Here is a 26,907-nt window from a genome sequence, read left to right on the forward strand (position 1 = left end):
AGAAAAGGTCCAAAAAGCCAAACCGGTACCGCTGCTGATAGAGAGAGCAGCGACCTCCTCTCAGACCCGGCTCGTCATGACCCTGGGGCCGAAAGCAGACACGTCTTCCGCTGGGTCGGCTGGCGCTGCCGCCCCCTGGTGGCCAGGAGGAGAAAAACCAGGCCAACAAAACAAGGTTAAACTTCTCTTTATTTACCATTTTATTATTAAATCACACATATTTTTAAAACATTTACAGAGCATTATTTAGTATTTTACATTTCTCTTCAACTAGTTAACAACATTTATACTTTTTACACAATATCTGATACGTTTTTGTATCAGAAAAAAAGAAAAAAGAAAAAGCAGTTCCTTTCATTGAAATGTGAAAAGTTGTAATTCAGGCTAATTAATAATTGTTCCAGTAAAGGCAGGTCGAATCAGGTGGGTCTTTAGATTTAAATAAAACAGTCACAGATGGAACAGAAGTTCAAACATCTGGTTAATAAAAAAGAACTTATTGAATTGTTTTACAGAAACGATCAGATTTTTAATGACTACCTCCACGATGTAACTCCCATCATCCGCCACCAGGTGGAGCTACAACGTGTCTGCTGATCTCCACCCGGAGTTCAGACTTTTTCCAAGTCCGAGTTAAGTCAAGTCTTTAATAATTCATATGATCATTTTACACAGCTTTAATAATTTTACTTAAAGTGTTTTTACATTTTAGCACCAAAATGTTTTCGTAGAAAGAAAAACTGCTGTAATGCGTGGAGCCTGCAGCAGGGGGCGCTACTGAATGTTTACCAGAAAACTTTAAACATTAATATGAAATCAGAAACCCTCCTCATCTTGTTGGTCTACTGTTTATCCTCCTCATATGACGTCACGTGATCGTCAGCAGAAAGCAGAGAAGAAGAGGAGCCTTTTAGTAATTACAGGAGGGAACCGGCTGTAAATCACAGGCTGAGTCCATAAACCCAGGAATCCAGATGTGTTCTGGTTCTGTTCAGCAGATGTTTGACATGAATCATCAGGAAGTCCCGCCCTCCTGCTGCGTCACAACCACCAGCTGCATTTACCCTCTGAATCCCTGGTAGTTTCATCTGTTTAACAAAATATTTATTAATAAATCATAAATATAAGCTTTAAACCAGCAAGAACCCAAAACTCAATCAATTTAATATTTATATCTGTTTTTTTAACTATATAAACATTAAATAAAGATATTGTATCAGTTATTCATCAGGTAAATGAATAAAAATTAAAATTTGACTCATCTATCATCACAATTCAATAAATAACTAAATTATCAAAATAATATTAGTTACACAACCAGCCAATCACCTTGTTTTAGCAGCGTTAGCCCCGCCCACCCAGGTAAAGCAGACAAATAATATAAAAACAGGATTATAAAATGATTGTAAACATGCTGATGTAAAATATTTTTATCATGATGAATTCAAAACTTGTTTCATGATTTTTGCTTCAATTTGTTTATTAGAAATTATAAAAATGTTGATTAGGGATAAATGTTTGCATTTGTATTGCATTTACTAATTTAATTAGTAAACACCATTTATTTAGCTATTATTATATAAAATACATAAATTTGAGGTAAAATATGAATATAAACCACCAGATTTGCTCAGATTTATATTCACTGTGAGAGAAAATCTGATTAAAAAGAGAAACAGGTTTATTGCTTCACAAACAGCTTTTATTTACATAAACATTGAATATTACAGTAAACTTTTATGAATAAACATGATTTAATGCAGATTATTTAACAATGTTTTACCATCTGGGTTGAAAACTGTAAACATCAATAATCTGTAATTATTAATTTATTGGGATTATCAGCAGATTATTTCATTTCTAAGTTATAAATCTGGTCTGCTGTTTGGAAATATGTTTAAATAAATAAAATGTATCGATGGGAGCTCAGTCACAGTAACTCATCATATTTCATCCCAACAGGAACCAGAACCAAAACAGGGCGGGACTTAAAATCACCATGGAAACAGCAGAGGCAGTGAGGCGTTAAGGCGGAGTCTGTTCAGGTTTTACTCCACCTGTAAACGGCTTCATCACCTGAGGCAGTAAGAAAACGCCTCGGCCTCAACGACCGCTGGCGGCTCCTCCCCACAGCTTCCTGCTGACCTCAGGTCACTCTGAGGTCACTCTGAGGTCAGACAGAGTGACCTCAGGTCATTCTGAGGTCACTCTGAGGTCACTCTGAGGTCACTCTGAGGTCAGATGGAGGCGACATTTTAAAAGTAACGCAAACAACCAAACCAAAACAAAACAATCTGATCTGAGCATCGAGGTCTGCAGCCAGAGATGGAAAAGTTTTTAACCAGTTAGAAAATAGCAGACCGCCCCTTTAAATGAGATCCCAGTGATGATGTCATCGACACGAACCGCGTCTCAGTGTGACATCATCAACCGCCATCTGACCTTGTCGACCGGGCCTTCGCTCGGCCTTCAACAGCACCTGCACACATCATCATCATCATCACCATCATTACCATCATCATCATCATCATCGTCATCATCACCATCATCACCATCATTACCATCATCATCATCATCATCATCGTCATCATCATCATCGTCATCATCACCATCATCACCATCATTACCATCATCATTACCATCATCATCATCATCATCATCATCATCATCATCATCATCATCATCGTCATCATCATCATCGTCATCATCACCATCATCACCATCATTACCATCATCATCATCATCATCATCATCATCATCATCACCATCATGTAACTTACTTTGTCCACTGACTCCGTCTCCAAGGTAACCTGTGTCTGCCTCCAGCCGTGCCCACCTGTCCGGCTCCAGAGGGCGGAGCCATACCTGAAACAGCCAATCAGGATCAAGGTTTCACCCAGCTCTCTGCAGCAGCAGCAATCTGGTTAGAGGTCAGAGGTCATGGCCGCTGCGGTACCTTTGGTCCCGTCCTTTCTTGCGGACGAACAGCTGCAGGACTCCCACCTGACGCCCCGTCAGCCAATGGGAGAAGGAGAAGCAGGCGTCGCCATGGTTCCACAGAGGGAGAATCTGGACGGCCAACCGGGCGCCTCGGACGCCGCGCTGGCCCTCCTTCAGCTCCGGGACCGACAGGTACCGCCCACCTGGGCCGGGAGTCAGAATCATTCTGGGTTCATGACGCCTCACAGAGCCGCTGGTCTCCAGGTGTCGTTACCTGTAGGAGCCTCCACTACTTCCCAGGACAGATCGCCGTCTCGCTCAGAGATCCAGGCGCAGACGCCACGACTGAAGCTGCAGCGCAGATCACCGGCCGCTGCAACAGAGCAACTGATTCAGAGCAACGTCAGAGTCAGAGCAACATCAGAGTCAGAGCAACATCAGAGTCAGAGCAACGTCAGAGTCAGAGCAACATCAGAGTCAGAGCAACGATACAGTCAGAGCAACGACACAGTCAGAGCAACATCAGAGTCAGAGCAACGATACAGTCAGAGCAACGTCAGAGTCAGAGCAACATCAGAGTCAGAGCAACGACACAGTCAGAGCAACATCAGAGTCAGAGCAACGACACAGTCAGAGCAACGACAGAGTCAGAGCAACATCACAGTCAGAGCAACGACACAGTCAGAGCAACGACACAGTCAGAGCAACGACACAGTCAGAGCAACATCAGAGTCAGAGCAACTACAGAGTCAGAGCAACTACAGAGTCAGAGCAACGACAGAGTCAGAGCAACTACAGAGTCAGAGCAACGTCAGAGTCAGAGCAACTACAGAGTCAGAGCAACGACAGAGTCAGAGCAACTACAGAGTCAGAGCAACGACAGAGTCAGAGCAACTACAGAGTCAGAGCAACGTCAGAGTCAGATTGGTTTCTGTTTAGTTTCTGTAGAGAACCGTTTAAGGTAAAAACAGTTTCCTCACTGTGTGGAAACTGTACAAATATGTACTAATAACATTAAATATGTACAAATCTGAAAAGCAGAGTAATTTTTATTTGATTCATGTTTGGTGTTGTAGAAGGTTGAGTTGGTCTCTGGGCTGCAGAACCATTTCTGGATCTATTCAGTTTGGTTCGGTTCAGTCCAACTGCAGCTTGTTTGTCTAGAAAGTCCAGGATGTTAATCGAACCAAAACGATCAAACTCTGTAAACCTCAGTCTGGGTTCTGTTGAAGGAGCTCAAATGCTAAATGGACCAGAGACCGCTCCAACATCAGGAAGTGGACTACAGCACAGGGCATTCTGGGTAAATAAAACAAATGCGACAGTCTATCGCTAGCAGAAGAAAAATCTCATGGTCTTTTACCAAAGACAAAATAAAAATCCTAAAAATGTTAAAATGACACCAATACATTTTTGGCTGTTTGCTCAGAGCCAGCGGCTTTGTTCAGTCTTCAGTTAATGATCAATCGATTTCTAAATTAGTTGAAGAATAGTCAACAACTGGTTTAATAATAATCTGATTGTTTCAGTTTAATGAATGGTGCAAATTTTTCATCTGATTAATCGTCAGAATAATTGATTCCTAAAATGATCATTAGCTGTGGTTCTCCTCTGTGTCTCCAGTTGTTCTAATATTTAGTTAAATATTTAGTTAAACTGAGTTTTATGTTCTGCTGTTTTTCAACAGAAACCCAGGAACCGGTACCGGGGTCGTCCTGAGCGTCCTGGGCCGTGGTTCCCAGCTCGATGTCAAACTCCCAGACGTGGTTTCGTCCAGGTTGCCGAGGAACTGAAGCACAACGACAGACGACAGTTAGCCAACGGTAGCTCTGACTGATTTATCTACTAAAACTAATTTAACTGAAACTAAACATTCAGATGAAATGTAAACATTTAAAGCTGCATTATGTAACTTTGATTAAAAAAGAGTTTTTGTTTTTTTACATAATTTTATAAAATGTTAATTATTTTGTGACAGATAATCTGTGAATAAAGTCAAGCTACTCTTCAAGAATCAACCAATCAGAGCCAGGAGGAGGGTTTTAGTGCTGCCAATCACTCTCGTGTTCATCCCCTGCTCCTTTCTCTCTGCTATGCTACAGCTAGCTAACCACAGCAGAACCTGATACAAATGCTAAGGCTAGTTAGCGTAGCCATTAATGACAGCGAATGAATGGTTTTCCTGTAACAGTAAGTTGTTTCTCTACTATTAGTACATTTTGCAGCAGGTACACAAGGTTGATTGACAGCACTAAGCCCTCCTCCTGGCTCTGATTGGTTGTTTTTCACAGATTATCTGTCTCATTCCAAACTGTCACAACATGGTGACAGTTTTAATAAATATGGAAAAAAATTATATTTATGTCAACCAAATCAATAATTAATTAATATATTTGGAAATTAAACTGTTAGTCTAGAAACAAACTGCTACAGGAAGCAGCAGCGCCGCCTCACTGTGAACGTCTCCTCTCTGCCGCTGCGTCACGTCCTTGTTGATCCGGTTGTTCAGCGTTGTCGTCACCATGGCGCTGGTGGTGGAGGGCAGCGTCGTGGTTGCTATAGCAACCGTAGGCGCAGCAGCAGTCGTAGCGGCGGAAGCTGGGACGGTAGGTGGAGCTGTTGGGACAGTCGTTGCAAGCTGTGTGGTTTGGGATCCGGTTGTCATAGCAACGATAGAGGTAGCCATTGAGGTGGTTGCTATGACAGTGGTCGTCAAGGCAGCGGTAGTTTGGTAAGCGGTGGAGGAGACGGTGGTGGAAGCAGAGGTGGAGGTGATGGTGGGTGTGGTTGTAGTGGGAACAGTGGTTGTAGTGGGAACAGTGGTTGTAGTGGGAACAATGGTTGTAGTGGGAACAGTGGTTGTAGTGGGAACAATGGTTGTAGTGGGAACGGTGGTTGTAGTGGGAACGGTGGTTGTAGTGGGAACAGTGGTTGTAGTGGGAACAGTGGTTGTAGTGGGAACGGTGGTTGTAGTGGGAACAGTGGTTGTAGTGGGAACAGTGGTTGTAATGGGAACAGTGGTTGTAGTGGGAACAGATGTGGTGGTGATGGAAATTGTAGTTCTGGGTCTGTGTGGCTCTAAAGTCACTTTAAGAATCCCTGGAGAAAAAACAACAGAAACCTGTAAGCCAGAGTTATTATTATTATTATTATTATTATTATTATTATTATTATTATTATTATTATTATTATTATTATTATTATTATTATTGTTGTTGTTATTTGTTCAGTTCAGTTTTTTGTGAAAATTCACTCTAAATCCACAAATTCTTGCATTGTTGAACGAATTAGCCATGCTATGCTAACTCCCACCTGCAGGTGGCAGTGTTTCTGCTACTGCACCATGTGTCAGCCTCTCTTCATGCCACGTTATAGTTGATACAGTAACAAAACGTCACATTTACAGCCAAATATAAGGAAAGCAGCAGCCGTCTGTTCTTTTTTGTTACCTGTTAAAACAGTCATGATCTGATGATGATGATGATGATGATGATGATGATGATGATGATGATTAAAACTCCTTAAATCTGATGGTTTAGTTTAAATCTTTACTGTTCTGTTTCCCCTGCTGGTTCTATGAAGAAATGTTTCCAAACATGATCAAGTCCAAACATCTGGTTCTGTTCAGCCGCCCACACAATAATTTATATCTTCACAGAACATATTGGGTCAGAACCGCCATCTCACTAAACCCAAACCCGTCAGCTGATGAACAGAACTCAGCAAACAGCCTGAAGTTCCTCATGTTTCAGTCCTGCCTCATAAAATGGATCATTTCCAAATAAAACTGCAGGTTTTGAGTTTTTTCAGAGATTTATTTGCATAAATTTCTTCTTCACTGATTTCTTGAAAGGTTTAACCAGTTAACAGGTCGTTAACCTTTAACTGGTTAAAGGTTTAGTGGTCGGGTTCTGATGAATCAGAACCAGAGTCGGGTTTTTGTGTCGTTACCTTTGCAGCTGCCATCTTTACAGCGACACTTTGGAGAGGAAGGATTCAGGGAGCAGAACGACCGAGAGTCTTTATCTGGACAGAAACAGAGGAAACGTCTTTATAACGTTATTATCTATATCTGATATTATTATATATTATATATTATCTATATCTGATATTATTATATATTATCTATATCTGATATTATTATATATTATCTATATTATCTATATCTGATATTATTATATATTATCTATATTATCTATATCTGACATTATTATATATTATCTATATCTGATATTATTGTATATTATCTATATTATCTATATCTGATATTATTATATATTATATATATTATCAATGTTTTCCTGACTCTGCAGAGGAGAAAAAGAGTCAGAATCTGATTCTGATCCTTTGAGGTAAAATAAACATCAGATGTTTAAACCAAAAATGAACAAATCAGCAAATTAAACTGTGAGGAGCAGGAAATGAGATTTTAATTTCAGGAGAATAAATTAGTTTTATTTTGTCTTAAAAATATTCCTGAAACTGAAATCATGATATTAGAAGCCCTGGCTGCGCTGACATCACTGGGATTTATGGAAACACAAGGAGCCAATTGGTGGAAAAATATGCTGATTTTCCAACAATTCATTCATCAAAAACCAGAAATGTGATTAATCGATTAAACTGATTGATCGCCCAGCTGTAGGATGAGGGAGAGAAAGTCGTCTGCTGTGTTTTTTGGTTTGGTCGTTTCTAACCAGGTGATTTCTGGAGATGGATGAATGTAATGGAGTTTCTTTAGTAAAGGGAGTTAAAGACAAATACACACTGCAGTTTTATCTCTGCTTCATGTTGCTCTGTCAGATGAACTAATGACTGTTTGTGGTTTAAGGTGTGAAACTCGCTGCTCCTCACCGATGCAGGCGTAGCGCCCGCCGATGAACGTCAGCTTGAAGCCCAGCTGGCATTTACAGAAGAAGCTCCCGAACGTGTTGACGCACTTCCTGCGGCGCGGACAGGCGGCGCCCAGCGCGCACTCATCGACGTCTGAGGAGAGGCGAACCGGCGGTGAGGAAACAGAAACCAAACCGGGTCCGACCCGCCCAGAACCGAACACTGACCCACGCAGGAGCGGCGGTCCGGGCCCAGCCGTAACCCTGGAGACGGACAGGTGCACCGCACCTCGCCCTTCATCACCTCACAGCCGTACTGGCAGTTGGCATGGAAACAGGTCCGCACATCTGAGAGCACGACATGAAAACGATTCAGTCAAGGAATCAGGAAACGTAGAGCTGAAACGATTAATCACGATTAATCGGTTAGTAAAATGTCCAACAGGCCTGTTGCAAAAGCAATTAATCAATTAATCATATAAATAAAAATGAGCTCAATAATTTCTATTTGCATGATTTCTCATCTTTTCTACAGAAAACTGGATGATAAAAGTCTCCAGTCTTTAATTTTTTAGCAGCAGCCTTTGCTACAAATGATCAACGTTCAGTAACAGAAAGCTGCTAATCCACTTCAGGCTACAAAATGAATTATTTATTTACATCTTTTAATGTATTTCTAATATTATACTAAAAAAGGTAACTGAAAAATTATCAGAATGTGCAATTTTTTGTCTGATTAACCAATTAATCATCAGAGTAATTGATTAATCGATAAATAAAATGGTTATCTGAAGGTCTCTCACTCCTGCAGCTGCCGTCCGGCTGCAGGGCGAAGCCGTCCAGGCAGAAGCACTTGAAGCTGCCGGCCGTGTTCATGCAGCGGTGCTTACAGGGCCGCGGCTTCACTCCGCACTCGTTCAGGTCTGAAACACACCCACAGGTCAGAGGTCAGGGGTCAAATATCAGCCTGAGAGCTCCTCTTTTCTCTCCTTTCACTCCTCACGTCGGTCTGTTGGATTAACCTCTGACCTCCGGCCCTGTCGATGACCAGGAGGATTGAAACGTGTGTCTGCAGGTCGAGCCTCGTCCTCAGCAAAACGTTACATTAACCAGTTGGTGCTTAAAGTCAGGATGTGAGTCACATTGAAGCCTCTAATCAGCAGATGGTGTTTCTGTCTGTGTGTGTGTGTGGGCGTGTGTGTGGGTGTGTGTGGGCGTGTGTGTGTGTGTGTGGGGCTGTGTGTGGGCGTGTGTCTTTGGGTGATGCAGGTACAACACGCCCTCACAGGTCAAACAGCCACTGCAGGAATGCGTCTGTCTGTCTGTCTGCTGAAGGAAACCAAACGTCCCCAACACTTCAAACCCACGTTCACCTGGACGCTTCGTTACCTTGGTTACAGGTTTTTCCGGTGTATCCTGGGTGACATTTGCATTTGTCCGGTTCGACACAGTCTCCGTGTTTGCAGCCCTGCTGACAGTCAGCTACACACACACACAAACACACACACACACGCACACACACACACACACACACACACACAGAGACAGAGAGACGTGTTAATGAACATGCGTCGGGTTGGTCATGTATGAACACGTCCAGCGGCTGACGCCGGATCGTTTTCCAGCGTCTAATCTCCGCTGTTCTTCATGTTTTCGCTCATTAGCAGCGAAACCCAAACAGATTCCAGGAAATCCTTGGGTCTCGTTTCCAGGTCTCAGGGCGGTCGCGGGTCTCAGGGCGGTCCCGGGTCTCAGGGCGGTCGCGGGTCTCAGAGCGGTCGCAGGTCTCACATAAACCACCTGTCAGTCGGCATGAGGTTTGTTTGGGTTTGTGCTGACAGACATCCTGCTTCTGTTCAGCCAGACTGGCTGCTGCTCTGAACTCAGACCAACACCTAGAATATCATCCATCCATCGTCTACATTCGCTTCTCTCTGCAGGTGGAGGAAGGTTACACCCTGGACCACCTGTCCAATAACAACCTGAGGACCAGTTAGAGACCATTTAACCCAGCAGTGATGGATCTGAACTGTGGGAGGAAGCCGGAGTACCCAGAGAGAGAACAAGCTGACTCCATGCAGAAGGTGACAATCTTACTGTCACTTCCCAGTTACTGCAAGCAGGATGCAATAGTTAATGTAGATAATCTATGATTTTATAACTGTCCTAGAGTCTAGAAAGTCAATAATCTGTAAAAAGCCTGATGCTGAATCTTTTTCTGAAAAGTCGCTAAATTAAGTGGCTGATTTTCAGACCTTTGTGGAGGGAAATAAAAACAGTTTTCATGTTGATTTATCGGTGCAGATCTATAACTTTCATATCTGCTTGGCAGGTTTGGGATCTTTGAGTCTGATATGAACTGGGAGGAATTTGAGCCGACGGTTTGAATCCGTAGAGGTTTGGGATCCACAGACACCAACGAATAGCTGAAGTTTGCAAATGTTTGATCCATTCTGAAAAAGCCAATAACTGAATGTTTTAATGACCCAAACAACTAATATGCCGTAATATTCATTAATGCGTTCAGTGGAAAATGAACATGAATCGTTCCTGCAGCAGATCAGAGCTTCAGGTCTGAAGTTTAACAGTTTTCTTTTCCTCTTCAGAGGTTCAGATAATCAGCACAAAAGAAAAGAAACGGCGTTTCTGGATTGGGTGTTTAACAAACAGCCAGTTTCAAGTTGTGTTGAGGTATTACTTTAAAACATATTTTAGATATGATCTCTGGAACAATTCATGAATCGGCAGGTTTTACGACAGTCTGAACCGACAGTAACCCGGAGATTTCAGAACCAACAGAAATAAATGTTCCTTAATTAAAAGTATCTTAAACATTTGATCAGATCTTAGTTGGTTTTTCCTGCTGGTCATGATGCGATCGATCATCTGTCTTCTGTTTTACTGCAACAACTCCATGTCTAAAGTTTTACTGTTTACCTTTAAGCTTTAACTAGGCCATTTCCTCTGGTTACTCGTTCTTCCTCCAGATCACTGAGGTCTGATCCAATCTAAAGACAAACTTCTGTTTATGAGCTCATAATTCACTATTAATCAGTGTTTTACTGCCTTCCTGGATTTACTTTGCTCTATTTTATGCTTTTAATTTGCTTTATAAATAAATCTTACTTCTTTCATTTACTAATAATCTAATTTATTGCTAACTGTTGGTCATTTGCAAACACAACTCTGGTTTATCTCTTCAGTTTAGGATCCTCTTTATGCCTGAATGATTTCATAAATCAGATTATATGAAAATAATCTGAGTGTTTGTCATAAATCATTCAGATAAACTCCGCTGCCTGGTTTTGGTCTCATGTTGGCTCTGAATCATCCTGAACTTCCTGTTGGAGTTTTGTCTGTCCTCACGTTGACACCGGTCCCGCTCCGTCCGCCTCCAGCCCCAGCAGCACTCCACGCCGTTGCCATAGCGACAGAGGCCGTCGGACAGCACCGCCTGGTCGGTCCAGCTGCAAACACAGACACACACCAGTCAGCAGCAGCGTGTTTGCGTTTCCTGCAGCTGGATTCATTAAAACGCTCTGATTAATTTCCTGCAGCGGGGTGAGTGTCTAGTCAAAGCCCGCCCCCCTCCGGCCCGGTTCCGCTCGGAGTGTTTGGTTAGCGTCAGCTCGGCTAGTCGAGACCGGCAGAGGAGCATCCTGACATCTCCAGTTTCCTGGAGCCTGTCCCGACATGAGGAGGCGGCGCCGCCGCGGCCTCTGCATACTTTCCGTCTCTGTTTGGTTTTCCAGAAACTTTCTGCTTACAGAAACTTTCTCTGCTCCAACTTTTCCACATCTTCCATCAAAACAGCAAAAATCAAACTGTTTTATTGGGTTATAATTAAAAGCTGGATTACAAAGCGAAAGAAAATTATTATACTGACGGTTAATCGGTTAAAATGATACATTCTTCAGATTTTCCATTTAAACTCTCCAGCGTTTTTAAATACATTTCAAAAACGGAAATTGACAATTAATTTTCATTTTAAATAAGAAGCAATATATTCATCTGCAGCTAAAGAAACAAAATATCAACATGTGAAAATCTCAGACCTTAGATCAATACAAAGATTGATCTGGAGATTAAAAATCTGCTTTTTAGAAGATTTTACTTTTATTTTTACAGAATTTGAATCATGTGGAGCTGAAATTATGCCACTAGAGAACATTTATATATTTATCATCTTAAATGTAAAATATAACATGAAAAGCTCAGAACTTTCTGCTCGACTCACCATCAGTCCAACAAATCATCATTTTTACCAATAATCAATCAACAGCTGGATGCTTCATAGATTTATTTTCTTGAACAGTGAAGCTAAAACTGGAGGAGTTCTGATCATGTTTACAGATAAAAAAGGTTTTTTATTATTTTAAATGCAAAATGTTTCTTTTTGCAGTTTTGTCTTGATTCCTGCTCTGACTGTGTTGATCTGTTTACTTCAGTTATCAGTAATCAGATTACTAAATTAGTAAACCATTATTTCAAAAATCGATTAACACGACTAATTGTGATTAATCAAGATATAATTAACTTATTTTATGATGCTTTTAAATGTTTAAGCAACAAAAAATATTTATTGTCAAACATTTTTAAAAACTAAATTATTTTACATTTAGCTGATACAGTTATTACTGTTCAGTAATAATAATAATAATAATAATAATAATAATAATAATAATAATAATAATAATAATAATAATAATAATAATAATTAAAGCCACCAGAATGACCCACCTGTTGTAGTCCAGACTCTGTCCCTGGATCACCATCCAGAACCCGGACAGCAGAACCAGAACCAGAACCAGCATCCTCCTTCCTGTGGTTACAGAACTGGGAGGTTTTCCAGTCCCAGTGCTCCCAGTGCTCCCAGTGTTCATCCAGGGAGAATCCAGTTTCCTGCCATGCTGTGAATCTCTATCCGGTCAGATGAACCTCCTCCTCTGCAACAAACCCAGTTTAACCATTAAAACCAGTCAGAACCCAGCTCCATTCCTCCTCCGTCACTAACTGCTCTGTGCCGCTGAGCGCGCGCCCAGGTAGTCTCTCCTCGCGCCGCCTCTGATTGGTCGGTTGTTGGTACCGGTGAGAGTCGCGTGCCGCTCCGGGTTCTAACAAAGGAACTGGTTTGTTTTTGTTGTTTCCTCCCGGAAACGCGCCGCTGCCTCCCGAACCCGAACCGAACATGCGCGGCCTGAAACCCGAACCCAGAGAGGGCGGTACCGGGAACCCTGGAGCCATCAGAACCCACCGCCCCGGGCCGCAGGACTCACTGAGCTGATCCAGAACCGCAGCCCGCTCTGTAATTCTGGAGAACCAACCCGAACCAGAACCTTTCATCCGTCTTTATAGGTGATATTTATGAAACCCAGACCGACTTTAATCTGGTTCTAATCAGCACCTTTTGGGTCTCTTTTACTAGAAACAGGGTCCAGTTCATTCAGAACCCAAAAACAAAATGTTTCACTGCTGATGGAACTAAAACGATTATTTCAGTAATCAACGATTCTGACGATTAATCGGATAAAAACCTGCCAGATCAGACTTTCTGTTTCACCTCTTAATCCTTTTTATGCAATTTTAGAAACACGCAAGATGCAAATAAACAAATATTTTCATTTTTTAAATAAACTTTTTGCCTGAAGAGCCTAAAGTTTGATCATTTTGATGCATCAGCAGCCAAATGAATCATCACCAATCTGTGGATTAATTATTGATTAACTGATTAATAATTAGATAGCAAAAAGGGCTTAACATGAGATTTATTTAAGAATATGAACCAGGTTAAACTCTGACATGTGATGAGTATAGAACATATTTATAGAAAAAGGAGAAAGTTTTTATAAATCTTACGTGTTTCTGTTCAGTTTTGACTCGGTTACATTTGCTCATGTTTCAGCAAATGATTTTTCCATTTAAAGATGAACCTGTCTACTGTCGCCATGTGCATTATCACAGTCATCAGCAGAACGTTTTAGATAAATAACTTTTAACGAGTGTTTAGTAGTTGCTGAAATGATTAATTGATTTTTGAAATAATTACCAACTAATTTAGTAATCGGAACAGCTCACTTTAAACCAGGAGAAACGGTCCAGATGAAGACAGAAACAGAGTTAATGTTAATACAAAGACAAAAATAGAGAAATTAATTCTGTTAAGAGACAATAAAAGATTAATATTGGGTTTGGATCGATGTGCATCCAGGAACGAGAAACGGAGGAACCAGGAGAACTTTCTACGAAAAACAGAGTTTAGAGGGATCACAAACTAAATGAAGAATCATTGAAGGATCTAAAATTACCTTTACCAAAAGGTTTTAACAAACATCATATAAATAAATAAAAAATCCCATAAAAACATAAAATCTATTTTCATTTTATAGGCTGATGTAGAAGCTCAGTTTCCATAAAAATAAAAACGGATAAACTTCTTTAAAACTGGCCTTTTTAGGAAAGAATCAGAAAATTATTTAAAAATTTTAATATTTCCTCTAAAATTGTTGTTAATAGATGAACTTCTGCTGTTTTTGTGTTTTAAACTGAGATTATTCAACAGTTTTGCTGCTCAGATCCAATAATTTTCTAATTTACTCCCTGCTGCCGCCTCCAGTCTGACATTCATGTTACATTTTCAGAAATTTAAATCAAAAACTTTTCCAAAATCCCGAATGAAAACTCAGAAGATGATTTTATGGATGTTTAATCTCTGCAGAAATGTTTCCAATGCTCGTTCTTCTCATCTTAAGGCCATTCAAGCTTATTCAGGAGCTACCAATCAGTTTTATTTTCATAAAATTTAAAGTTTTATGTGTTAATTTCTGGATTTCATGTCAAGAACAGGAGCGAACAAGAGGAATATTTTAATTTCCTCTCATTCCTTTAGAAACGGAGTAAAACCCGTCATGCAGTGACAGTTTCCACCAGCAGAGGGCGGTGTGGGTTCATCTGTTCGGGTTGAGTTTCCTCCTCTTCCTCCTCTTCCTCAGCCTCAGGAGCTCAGAAGCTGCAGGTTTCTGTCAGCAGCAGCAGCAACATGAAGGAACAACTCAGGTTCTGGTTCTGGTTCTGGTTCTGGTTCCTCCTGTGGGTAAGCAGCCGGTTTAGAGGGAAATATGATTTTATTCTTATTATTACATGTAGTTGGAAACTCTTCATTTCCAAGATGTTTCTGTTTTTTAGAGATAAATCTGAACAGATCAGTGATTATTGTGTTTATTGGCTGAAAATGTTTATTTAAAAAATTAAAACCAGTTTAACATCCATCTTCATTTAAAGCCATTAAAATAATATTTATTTTGTTTTGTGCTGCAGCAATTTTTGTGTTTGTGACTCTGGTGAGTTTTTGTGTCGCGTTTCTTCCAGGTTTGTGTTTTCCGAGTCCAACCCGGGTTCTGCTGGCACGACCTGGACAACAGCGAGTACGACTGCTGGCCTCTGGACCGACCCAACGAGTACAACATGATCGACTGCGGAGGTCAGAGTTCAATCCGTCTGCACAGCTGCACTAAATATAGAAATATTAAATTAATAGTTTAGCTGCAGGCGCCTCCATGTTTACTGTCAGCCATGTTAAATAAAATAAAATAATAATTTTTTGTTGCTAACTTACATTATAGATGATTTTATTATTATTCTAATTTAAGTGAAAAACATTTAAACAGTGCAGAACAAAAAACTGAGTTTAGAAATAATTGAACAAAATCAATTATTGATTAGTTTTTAAGTTTATCCCTTATATTTGGAGAATCTTCTGCAGTTTCATCAGAACATTTATTATCATTCATATTTATCTGAACAGAACAAATGAAGCATTTAAAGATTATTTTCACAGAAACTGAGTTAATGTTATAAACATATTGATCAGTTTTATAAACATGTTGATCAGTTTTATAAACACATTGATCGGTTTTATAAACATGTTTCCTGACCTCCAGGTCTGCTGATGTCTTGGGTTCTTCGGCCTCCAGAACTGGTAAAAACCGGTCAGGTTTTCACCGTCGTTTACTCCGTCTCGGCCCGGGAATCCTTCTACCACTGGGCCGTCCAGAACCGCGTCTTCTCCCAAAGGTCAGCCGGTTCCACCGGGTCCAGAACCGATGGGTGGTTCTGGACCCGGTTCCTAACCTGGTGGTTCTGTCTTCAGTTCCATAACGGACGCTGCTTCGGCCCGACGGTTCTGTGAACAGCAAGACTGTCCGACCAGTTGGACCGAGGCGAACGGAGAGAACTGCTGCATCCATCATGCCAACATCCACTCCTGTCCCATGGGATACATGGTTGGTACCAGGAGGTTCTGTTGGTACCAGGAGGTTCTGTTGGTACCAGGAGGTTCTATTGGTACCATGATAAAATATTTCACATGCATATTAAATAAAAAAATTTCCTCCATCTTTGTTTTTTTTCTAAAACTAGAGGAGAATTTATAAAATATTCTCCTGTTTTCTGATCTGTGGACAAATAAAGAGAAAGTTTTTAAACTTTGATGTGAAACTAAGCTGCTGGTTTCTGTCCTCAGACTGAGAGCATCTGTGGCCCCTGGATTCCTGATGATGGTAAAATCTTCACTCACACCATTTCCACCACTGGGAAGATGACCCAGACCAACTGGACCGCCAAGGCGAGCCGGACCTGAGCATCACACGTCAAAACATTCAAAACCCAGAAAACAAGATAAACGATTAATAATGACAGAGCAAAGTGGAAGAAGTGTCACAAATTAACTTAAAAAATTCAGTTTTATTTGTTCTGACAAAACTAGCAGTAAAATTTAAATATTTAAAGAAAAACTGACACTTTATGTTAAAGTTTTTCGTTTTATAACAAAATTTCCATCAAACTTTTAAAAAGTAAAAATGTTTGTTTATGTCACCACATGCTGATGAAACACTAGTTTACATTTCAGGAGTTTTTTGGCTGGATGATAAATAAGTTTATTAAATGTTTGGTTTTTGAATAATTACAGCAAATATACAACAAAAACATTCCTTGGGTTTCCATTTTTCAGAGTGATGTCAGCATGTCCACGGCGGCCATCTTGTTTTTCACAGCGTCTACGTTGAATTCAGGTCGACTGCATCAAAATATATAAAAAAATATATTTCTTTTTATGAGGATAAAGTTATGATGTTACAAGAATACAATATAAACATAAATATGAGGATAAAGTCATGATATTAGGATAATTAAATAATAATTTCATGAGAAGTCCAAGACAAAAAAATTACAAAATATTTATTATCCAAGTTTTTCTCATTAAAAAACTTTTCTGTTGTAATTTTAAGACATTTTTCTGCTAATATTATAATAATATTCCTGTAATTAAACTAAGATTCTGGCCCTAATGACTCCATCAGATAACATCGGATGTCTGAAATAAAGCCACTTTTTGAAAATATTTTCTGTCATTTGTAATTTATATTTTAGAAAAGAAAGCAAGAAAAAAAACAGATTAGAATCAAAAATTAAATATAATATGGTAAAAATCTTAAATTAGATTTTTAAGCTGTAGCAGGAACATATTTAAAGATGGAACCTCTTGATTCCAGGTAGTTTGATCATAAATTATTATTTTAACCTCATTATTTTGATCCCTGCGCGTCGTCTTGCAGGTGGTTCTGTTCCATCCGGGCCTGACCTCGCTGATCGCTCACATCAGGGTGGGAACCATGCAGGCGGCGCTGGAGGCGAAGAGCACCGTCCTGCCGGCTGTAGGTCCGTCTGTCAACAACAACAACAACAACGCTCTGATGGTCCAACGGATCTGAAACTGAAGTTAACTGGAGTTTGTTTTCCTCCAGTTTGTGGAGATAAAACCTGTGAGGACGGAGAGGACTGCTCCACCTGCCCGGCCGACTGCGGCGAATGTCCCATGAGTCCCGGCACCAAGGTGGCCATCGGCCTGCCGCTCGGCCTGCTCTGCCTCTCCTTCATCCTGACGGCTGTGGTGAGAAATGAAAACAAAATGATTCATTCACTCAGGATCCACAGAATTCACTCAGGATCCACAGAAATCACTCAGGAATCTGTTTCTGCAGTGGCTGAGGTATCAGAAAGAGAAGCTGCTGTGGGACGAGAGCTGGATCATCGACTTCTCCACAATAAAACAAGGTAGCAGTGGTCTGAGCATGATGGGCGGCGAGGTGACCCGGGTCATGACTGGTTCTGAACGTGACCCGGGTCATGACTGGATCTGAACGTGACCCGGGTCATGACTGGATCTGAACGTGACCCGGGTCATGACTGGATCTGAACGTGACCCGGGTCATGACTGGATCTGAACGTGACCCGGGTCATGACTGGATCTGACCGTGACCCGGGTCATGACTGGATCTGAACGTGACCCGGGTCATGACTGGATCTGACCGGATGTTTGATCGTAGATCCGGAGGCTCACCTGACCATGGGGAGCATCATGAGCGTCCCGGCCGGACACGCCGACAGCAACGTCAGCTGTGTGACGGCCATCAGCTCCTGCACCGCGCCGCCAGCCAGCCGGAGGGCGCCGTTCACCTGCACCGGCATTTAGTACGCACGCAGCAAACTGAGGGTCCGGGGGCCAAAAGCGGCCCGCCGTAGCTGCTTATGAGGCCCTCTAGCCTCCAGAGGGAAACATAAATAAAACCTTAAAGATAAAACCATTTTATCTGTATTCTACTGAACTGCATCAATCAGTCCCTCCAGTATTTTTTCGAACGTACAAAATATTTCTCTAATGTATAATTGTGAGTTTTTTGCTAATTTTCCGTAAAATCTTTGTTAAACAGATACTAACCCCCACCTGCAGGTGGCAGTATTTCATACTTCTACTCAGTTTTACTTGATATTAACTTATAGTTTGTGATTTTGTTACTTACATGAATTATCATCAGTTTAGTCCTTAAAATACCTAAATTTTCACTTTACTTTATGTTTTGATCTGTTTGTTGTTGTAATTTTTAAATATGAAATGATTAATAATTTGGTCAGTTACTCAGGACTCGGGTCGACTTTTTACCAAATATCTTTTCTCTCTTACTTTAGTAATTTCTTGGACCTTTTACTTTTATTTGATTAAAAATATGTTGAAGTGGCAGTACTTTTACTTTAATATAATTTTTGATTACTCTGCCCACCTCAGGTGATGAGTAACAAAAATAAATGACATAAAAAATTTGTGCAATTATTGAAAATTGCTTGCTAATTTATTTCTAGAGAATCAGTCATTTTTATCTCGAAAATAAATCACATAAAACAATCATTGAATTCTGGAGGGACAGATGAAAATATGGTCAGTATTTAAAGCAGTACTTATTGAATGTAAACACGGCCATTTATTATCATAAAAACCGTTTAACGGTTAAATCGATACATTCTGGCCCTTTAAGAACATCCATGACTTAAATTTTAAATTTCCTCTGCAGCGACGGCAGAACGGTGGCCATCAAAAAGATCCAAACCAAAACCTTCTCTCTGTCCAAAACCATCCGGCAGGAAGTCAAACAAGTTCGGTAAGAAACGGACAGGAAGTGAATAACTTACCCTGAGCTGAAAACATCTGTGACTCTGTCTCTGTGTTCAGGGAACTCGATCATCCTAACCTGTGTAAGTTCATCGGCGGATGCGTCGACGTGCCCAACGTTGCCATAGTAACAGAGTACTGCCCAAAGGGAAGTCTCCATGACGTCCTGCTGAACGAGGAGATCCCCCTGAACTGGGGCTTCAGGTGAGCTCCACCTGAGCAGCAGCAGCTGCAGCGTGTTGATGGCGTGACGATGACTCTCCCTCCTTTGGCCGCCAGGTTTTCCTTCGCCACAGACATCGCCAGAGGAATGTCGTACCTCCACCAGCACAAGATCTGTCATGGCCGACTCAAGTCCCTGAACTGTGTGTTGGACGACCGCTGGGTGTGCAAGATAACAGGTCAACACAGCAGCTGCTGTCTGAGCGTCCAGCAGGCTCGTTATGTAAACTAATATCTAAACATGGACGCTTCCAAAACAAGCTGAAATCATCATTTTATTTAGCTCTGATTAAACCTTTATATTTTGGATGTAAGCTACAGTAAATATTGTGTTGATGTGAATCAAGTAGAAACAAAAATAAACTTTCTGTTTGGTAAAGTCAAAAACAAAACAAGCCAGCTGGCTGTGTTCACACCGACACGTTGACCCGTTTTAAAAGGACAACAACTCATTTTACTATCAACCCAATTTTTACCGTCGCACTTAAATAATTCAGAAATAATTCAGCCAGAAATAAATTCACCCATTTTTTCAGATATACAGATGTAATTCATTCACTAGCTAACTTGTTGACTGACCAGCTAACTGACTAGTTAGTTTACTAGCTAACTAACTAGCCAACTCACTAACTGACCAGCTAATTGACTAGCTAACTGATTAGATTGCTGACTAGCTAGCTAACTGACTAGCATTCACTGCAATTCCTATCTAATTCTATAGCTGACTGACTAAATAACTAGTTAACTGACTAACAGTCACAGCTGTAAGAAATGTGAATCTTCTGTCCATCAGTTCTTCCCTGTGAAGAGGGTTTCAGAGGGTATCTGGGGGTTTCCGGGGGTATCTGGGGGTTTCAGAGGGTTTCAGGGGTTTTCAGGGGGTTTCAGGGGTATCTGGGGGTATCATGGGGTTTCAGAGGGTATCTGGGGGTTTCTGGGGGTTTCAGAGTTTCTCAGGGTTTATTCTGCCTCCGGTTCCAGACTTCGGGTTGAGGAGCTACCGGAGGGACGACGGGGCCGAGCCGCTGTCCTCCTACCAGCGGCGGCTCCTGGACGTCTACATGCCGCCCGAGTTCCAGACCTCCAGCATGGAGCCCACACTCGCTGGAGACGTGTTCAGGTTTATAATGGTTCCCATTATGACCAGTTAGACCAGCTGTCACAACAAGAAATAACAGCTGGAAATCAGGCTGGGTGGTAAAATGATTTTATTGATTTATTGAATTTTTGCTTTTTGAATATTGAATAACGTCATAATATTTGGAGAATAAAGTATAAAAAGTCCAACATGTAGAATAACAAAAAATTTTTATCTGAGCTTTTTTTCATTAAAATTGTTTACAATAATTTTAAGACAGATTTCTAGTCAAATTAATTCTTTATTCTATTAATATTATGAATATTTTCTCATAGCCTGACCATAAAACTCCATAGTACAACTCAGAATGACTGAAACTCCACTTTTTGAAACTATTTTATTTAATTTCTCTTTTAGTGAACAAATAGATTAAAATCAGATCTGGTAGAAATCTGAGATTTTATTTTGAAATAAATCCTCCCAGCCTGAAAATGTTTGACTTTAAATCCTAGTTTTGCTAACAGGAACCTTTTAGCTCACCTGTGGTTTTGTCCTCCCAGTTACTCCATCATTCTTCTGGAAATAGCGACTCGCAGCGACCCGGTCCCAGTAAGCTGCGGCTCTTTCTCCTCTCTGATTATCTCTGATCGGTTTAAAAGAAAGTAAATAATGAAAGTAACTTTAACTCTGCAGCCTGAAGAGTCTGCCCTGGAGAGCGCCTGGTGTCCGCCGCTACCTGAGCTGATCTCCAGTAAAGCTGACAACACCTGTCCCTGCCCTGCTGACTACGCTGAGGTGTGAACTCACAGAAACCTTCACTTTATCAACTACAGGTTAATATCAGCTCTCTGAGCGTCTCTCTCCTGATCTGCTGGTTTTCTTGAAGCTGATCCGTCGCTGTCGCTCCCACAACCCGATCCACCGACCCACTTTTGATCAAGTCAAGAAGTTTGTTCACCGGATCAACCCGATCAAAGTCAGCCCAGTGGACATGATGATGAACCTGGTAAAGAACAGAATGTGTTCAAATTCACTGGAATCAAACGATTCTTCTGAGAAATGAAGCAGAGGCTGAACGTCAGTCAGTCAGTCCGTCAGGATTTTTGTGATTGTGGAAAGACTAAAACTGGAGGCTCTGATTGGTGAGTAAAGGATTGTGTTTCCTGTCTGCTGATCTGAAGAAAGTTTCTGTTTCAGATGGAGAAGTACAGCAAACACCTGGAGGTCCTGGTGGCTGAGAGGACTCAGGATCTGATGCTGGAGAAACAGAAAACCGACCGGCTGCTTTACAGTAAGATCCTCAAAAACACAGCAGAGTTCACCTGGAAGTGATCGGCTTCCTGTGGATCAATCATCAATGATCCATCCTCCAGTTAGGAGCTGAACTCCTGAACCTGAAGTTTATCAGTCTGAACTTTTCCAGGCAGTGAGGGAAGCCGTTCAGGTTTCCTTGTTTTACAGATCGGATGTCCAGGCCACCGTGCATGGACGTCCTCCATCTGTTCTCCATCTGTCCTCTATCTGTTCTCCATCTGTCCTCCATCTGTCCTCTATCTGTCCTCCATCTGTCCTCTATCTGTCCTCCATCTGTCCTCTATCTGTTCTCCATCTGTCCTCCATCTGTCCTCTATCTGTCCTCCATCTGTCCTCCATCTGTCCTCTATCTGTCCTCCATCTGTCCTCCATCTGTCCTCCATCTGTCCTCCATCTGTCCTCCATCTGTCCTCTATCTGTCCTCCATCTGTCCTCCATCTGTCCTCCATCTGTCCTCTATCTGTCCTCTATCTGTCCTCCATCTGTCCTCCAGCTGTCTGAAGGTGTCTGTGTCTCCTGCAGGTATGCTTCCTAAGCAGGTAGCTGATGATCTACGTCAGGGGAAGCCATTACAGGCTCAGAGCTACGTCAGCGCCACCGTCTTCTTCAGGTATCTTTTCTCCTTCAGATCAGCAGTTGATCTTCCATTAAACTTTTTCATGCACATTTCAAAGTGTCGCGTTGCAGAACTTATTCAGCAAACGTGTTTGAAAACACAACAGTCTCATCACCTGGTGGGTCTGTGCCTTACCAGAGGCACAACACTCTGATAAGTTTCAAAGTCCGGGCCTGCAGGTCAGAACCGGGTCAGAAGCTGCAGTCAATGCTCCACTAAAGTCTGTTGCTGTTAGCTGGACTTTCTTTTTCTTGGCTTCCTTTGTCTCATGATCTGATGCTGTCGGCTCTGAATAAATTTAAAACCCATCCACAGACGGCGGCAGCCATCTTTACTGCTGTGTGTACGTTCTTCTTCTGCGCTTTCTGTGTCCGGTTCACACAGAGGTCAGACTGCGGTCGCATTTAACTAGCAGTATGAAAGAAATGTGATTTCAGCTAAAATCTGGGTTGATCTTAGAGATGTGTGATCTCAGCCTGATGCTGTTTCCGGTCGGTTGCAGTGACATCGTCGGGTTCACCCAGCTGTCCAGCAGCAGCACTCCCTATCAGGTGGTCGACTTCCTCAACAAGCTCTACACAACCTTCGATGACATCATCGACAACCACGACGTCTACAAGGTGGAAACCATCGGAGATGCCTGTGAGAGCAGAAACACACCCTGACGATCCTCCATGCACCTTTCAGAGCTAGCCTGTGAGCTAACTCTGTGAGCTAACTCTGAGAGCTAACTCTGAGAGCTAACTCTGAGAGCTAGCCTGTGAGCTAACCCTGTGAGCTAACTCTGAGAGCTAACTCTGAGAGCTAACTCTGAGAGCTAGCCTGTGAGCTAACTCTGAGAGCTAACTCTGAGAGCTAACTCTGAGAGCTAACTCTGAGAGCTAGCCTGTGAGCTAACTCTGAGAGCTAGCCTGTGATCTAACCCTGTGAGCTAGCCTGTGAGCTAACTCTGAGAGCTAACTCTGAGAGCTAACTCTGAGAGCTAACTCTGAGAGCTAGCCTGTGAGCTAACTCTGAGAGCTAACTCTGAGAGCTAACTCTGAGAGCTAGCCTGTGAGTTAACTCTGTGTTTTGGCGCCCCCTGTGCAGACATGGTGGTGTCCGGCGTCCCCCAGGAGAACGGGATCCTGCACGCCTCAGAGATCGCCAGCATGGCTCTGGATCTGGTCGCCGTCTGTCGCACCTTCAGGATTCCCCACAAACCCAGCATGCAGCTGCAGATCCGGGCTGGGATTCACTCCGGTACGCATGCAGACGGCTGGGAAGCTGAAACTGATCATGATTTGTTCTCTGAGCGTCTCCCTGTGTTCAGGTCCGGTGGTGGCCGGAGTCGTTGGGACCAAGATGCCTCGGTACTGTCTGTTCGGAGACACGGTCAACACGTCGTCCAGGATGGAGTCCACCAGCCTGGGTAACAACCACCAAACTGCACGAGCAGATCAGGTTTTATAGGCTGCATTCACACCAGCCCTGGTTAGTTCGCTTTAATCCAACTCCGGTCCGTTCATCCAGAAAGTCCGGTTCGTTTGGGGAGGTGTGAAATCTGGTCCGCTACAAACCTCAGTCAGGGTTTGGTTGATGTGAACTCTGGTGTGATTTGAATGCATATGCGAACGCTAAGCAGACCAGAAACCGCTCCAAAAACAGGAAGTTGACTACAGAGCATGGCATTCTGGGTAAATACAACCAAAACAAACGTGTTAGCCTAGCGGGAGAAATGACTCGTGGTCTTTAGGCAAAGACTAAAGAGAAATCCTCCAACCGCTAAAATATGATGCCTCCATTTTTGTTTCCTGTTGGTGAAGAAGGAAGTTGCGCTCAGTGTCTTCAGTGGTTCTTGGTGCAGCGCCACCACAGGCCAGGAGGGGAACAGCTTGCTCACAGGGTTTGGTGGGTTTGATGCGGTGCAGAGAGAAAGAACCACAGCAGTTTGAAAACACGGTGAATCTCAGGCAGGTGTAGCCCTGAATTAGGTGGTGTGGCCCTTTAAGAAGCTGCCTCTGTGTCCGTCCAGCCCTGAAGATCCAGTGCAGCTCCAGCGCCTTCTACCTGCTGGAGGAGATCGGCGGCTACGTGTTGGAGTGCAGAGGAACGCTCCAGGTCAAGGTGAGCCCTCCACCAGAATCCACTTACTGGGAGCACTGGAGGCCGCCCAGTAACAGCCTGTGTCCTGCAGGGGAAGGGAGACATGGTGACGTACTGGCTGGAGGGGAAGAAGACGACTGAGCCGGACGGCAGGGCGGCCAAACCGAACACGGAACCAGAGACGGATCCGTTCCCGGTGCCGGGGTTCGTCAGCGACGACCTGCTGATGGATCCGGCCTGATCCAGAACTTCACTGCAGACGGTCCGAGTTTAAAACCGGCAGGTTCTGTTCACAGGCCGTGAAACAGAGACGAGAGGAAAAGTCTAGAATCTCATGTGAATTTATTAAGTTAATTTGTCTGTTTATTAGGGCAAAACATTATGACCAGGATAAAAAATAAAATCCAGAGAATAAAGTCATAAAATTACCAGGAAATAATAAACCACAAAATAACTTCATTCCTCATTTTACTGCAGATCAAAGTTTCCATAATAATATAACTTTATTATTATTATTATTATTATTATTATTATTATTATTATTATTATATTCTGGCTTATTTTCTCAAACGACTTTATTCTCGTAATATTTTGATTTTATTCTTGTATTTTTTATTTTTAGCCTGGTCTGAATTTTCTCTTTAGTTTATTAATATTTTCAATCATTAGAAAATTATTTATTTAGATATTTTATTATTATTATTAGTTGAATTTATTTTATAGTACATAAATGTCATATAAAAGTCAATAATATATTATTTATTGCTTCAATCATAAGTTTCATATTATTATTAAAAATGAGAAAAATAATGAATGTTTATGTATTTCAGTATCTCAGATTATTATTGTTTTAAAGCTTTTAAAACAATAATGAACAATTATAATCTAATTCTTATAATTTCTTGCTTATAGCTAACTAGATTATCTCAGAGCAATAAGAATAAAATAATAAAAGCAGAAATGTGTTTTTATGTTTTATGTGTTACAAATAAAATAAAGTTATTCAGTAAAGAAGTAAAGAATTTTTCTGTGTTTTTATCTCAAACCAAGTAAATTAAATAAATGAATTAAATTAGCAGAACTATTAAGCAGAACTTAAAGGAGGCGGCCATGTTGGATCCAGAACCAATGGACAGAACCAGAACCTACGGACAGAACCAGAACCTATGGACAGAACCAGGACCAACAAACAGAACCAGAACCTACAGACAGAACCAGAACCTACGGACAGAACCAGAACCTATGGACAGAACCAGAACCAAAGAACAGAACCAGAACCTTCATTTGGTTCTCAGAACTTCAAATTGAACCGACACTAAAACATTAAATCAGTTAATAAATTAAATTTCTGTCTGTTTGTCTCTTAAAACCATAAAACTAAATTCTGTCATAAAACGGTGTGTTGAGGTGATGGTGAGGCAGACGCTGTAGACCCAGGCAGGATGAATAAATGATTTTAATAATGAATGTCCCAAACAAAGTCCACACAACCAGGCAGCACGACTGAGCAGAAGCCAGGGCTCAACGCTGGTAGCAACTGGTAAATTCAATGGACAAGACGAAGGACTAAACGCACATCAGACACTGACAAGACAAGGACCCGACAGAGACGCAGACACACAGGTGGCATTAAATACATGGAGGGTAATCACAGAACGAGACACACCTGGGAACAATCAAGGGGAGGACAGGACAACGAAGAGACTCAAGGACGCAGAAAACAATAAATAAATACACAGAAAAACACGGAACATGACAAATTCTCTCTGTTCCCACATCACCATCCGCCCGCCGCCGTGCTTCATGCAGTTCCTCATTAATCTCCTCTAGGAGGCGATGGAGGAGAAAATAAATTTATAAAATAGTTTAAATAAAATCCTAACTGAACAAAAACAGAATAGATTCTTCATTATTATTTATTAATCCAGATACAGATAATAGAAAAACTGCAGAACAGCTTCAGGTCGTTAAGACCTCTGAGGTCTGGACTTTGACTAGGCCATTGCAGCTCGTTGAATCTGATTAGATTATTTTGCTGATGATCCAGTTTGGTCCGAACTTCTGCTGGACTGATGGAGGAACAATTTGGTAAAGAGATGAAACGGTTAATCAGATTAATCAGATTAATCAGATTAAATAATCATCTTAAGTTTACAGACACTAAATTAATCCTTTCTGATGAAAGAACTCAGAGCAGGAATTAAATCATAATTATATATCTATATCATATATGTATTATATATCTATATTATACATGTATTATATATCTATATTATATATGTATTATATATCTATAATCTATATTTTGTATTTAACCTGG

The 26,907-nt window shown here is 41.5% G+C and overlaps 2 protein-coding genes across 2 annotated transcripts; one reads left to right on the forward strand and one right to left on the reverse strand.

The window, feature by feature from the left end:
- Nucleotides 1-1,692: 1,692 nt before the first annotated feature.
- Nucleotides 1,693-12,945, reverse strand: LOC102226597 (nephronectin-like). The gene is made up of 13 exons (XM_023347150.1): nt 12,513-12,945; nt 11,139-11,239; nt 9,162-9,254; nt 8,576-8,695; nt 8,001-8,120; nt 7,795-7,926; nt 6,892-6,966; nt 5,395-6,039; nt 4,646-4,729; nt 3,215-3,313; nt 2,957-3,143; nt 2,781-2,865; nt 1,693-2,479 (listed from the first exon to the last, which is right to left on the reverse strand). Exons 1-13 carry the CDS (start codon nt 12,653-12,655, stop codon nt 2,393-2,395), a joined length of 1,971 nt encoding a protein of 656 aa, XP_023202918.1. The 5' UTR covers nt 12,656-12,945; the 3' UTR covers nt 1,693-2,392.
- Nucleotides 12,946-12,960: 15 nt separating this feature from the next.
- On the forward strand, nt 12,961-25,138 carry LOC102226340 (atrial natriuretic peptide receptor 1-like). The gene is made up of 24 exons (XM_014473839.2): nt 12,961-12,994; nt 14,762-14,862; nt 15,138-15,249; nt 15,710-15,842; nt 15,919-16,051; nt 16,291-16,392; nt 17,384-17,486; nt 17,573-17,718; nt 17,810-17,882; nt 18,155-18,299; nt 19,175-19,261; nt 19,333-19,476; nt 19,552-19,673; nt 20,476-20,614; nt 21,133-21,181; nt 21,266-21,367; nt 21,459-21,578; nt 21,770-21,863; nt 22,409-22,496; nt 23,005-23,144; nt 23,592-23,744; nt 23,815-23,913; nt 24,517-24,608; nt 24,679-25,138. The coding sequence occupies exons 1-24, from the start codon at nt 12,961-12,963 to the stop codon at nt 24,826-24,828; spliced, it is 2,661 nt and encodes an 886-aa protein (XP_014329325.2). The 3' UTR covers nt 24,829-25,138.
- The last annotated feature ends 1,769 nt before the right edge of the window (nt 25,139-26,907 follow it).

This window comes from Xiphophorus maculatus, chromosome 14 (assembly GCF_002775205.1).
Source record: "Xiphophorus maculatus strain JP 163 A chromosome 14, X_maculatus-5.0-male, whole genome shotgun sequence".
In the NCBI taxonomy this organism is placed as follows: domain Eukaryota; kingdom Metazoa; phylum Chordata; class Actinopteri; order Cyprinodontiformes; family Poeciliidae; genus Xiphophorus; species Xiphophorus maculatus.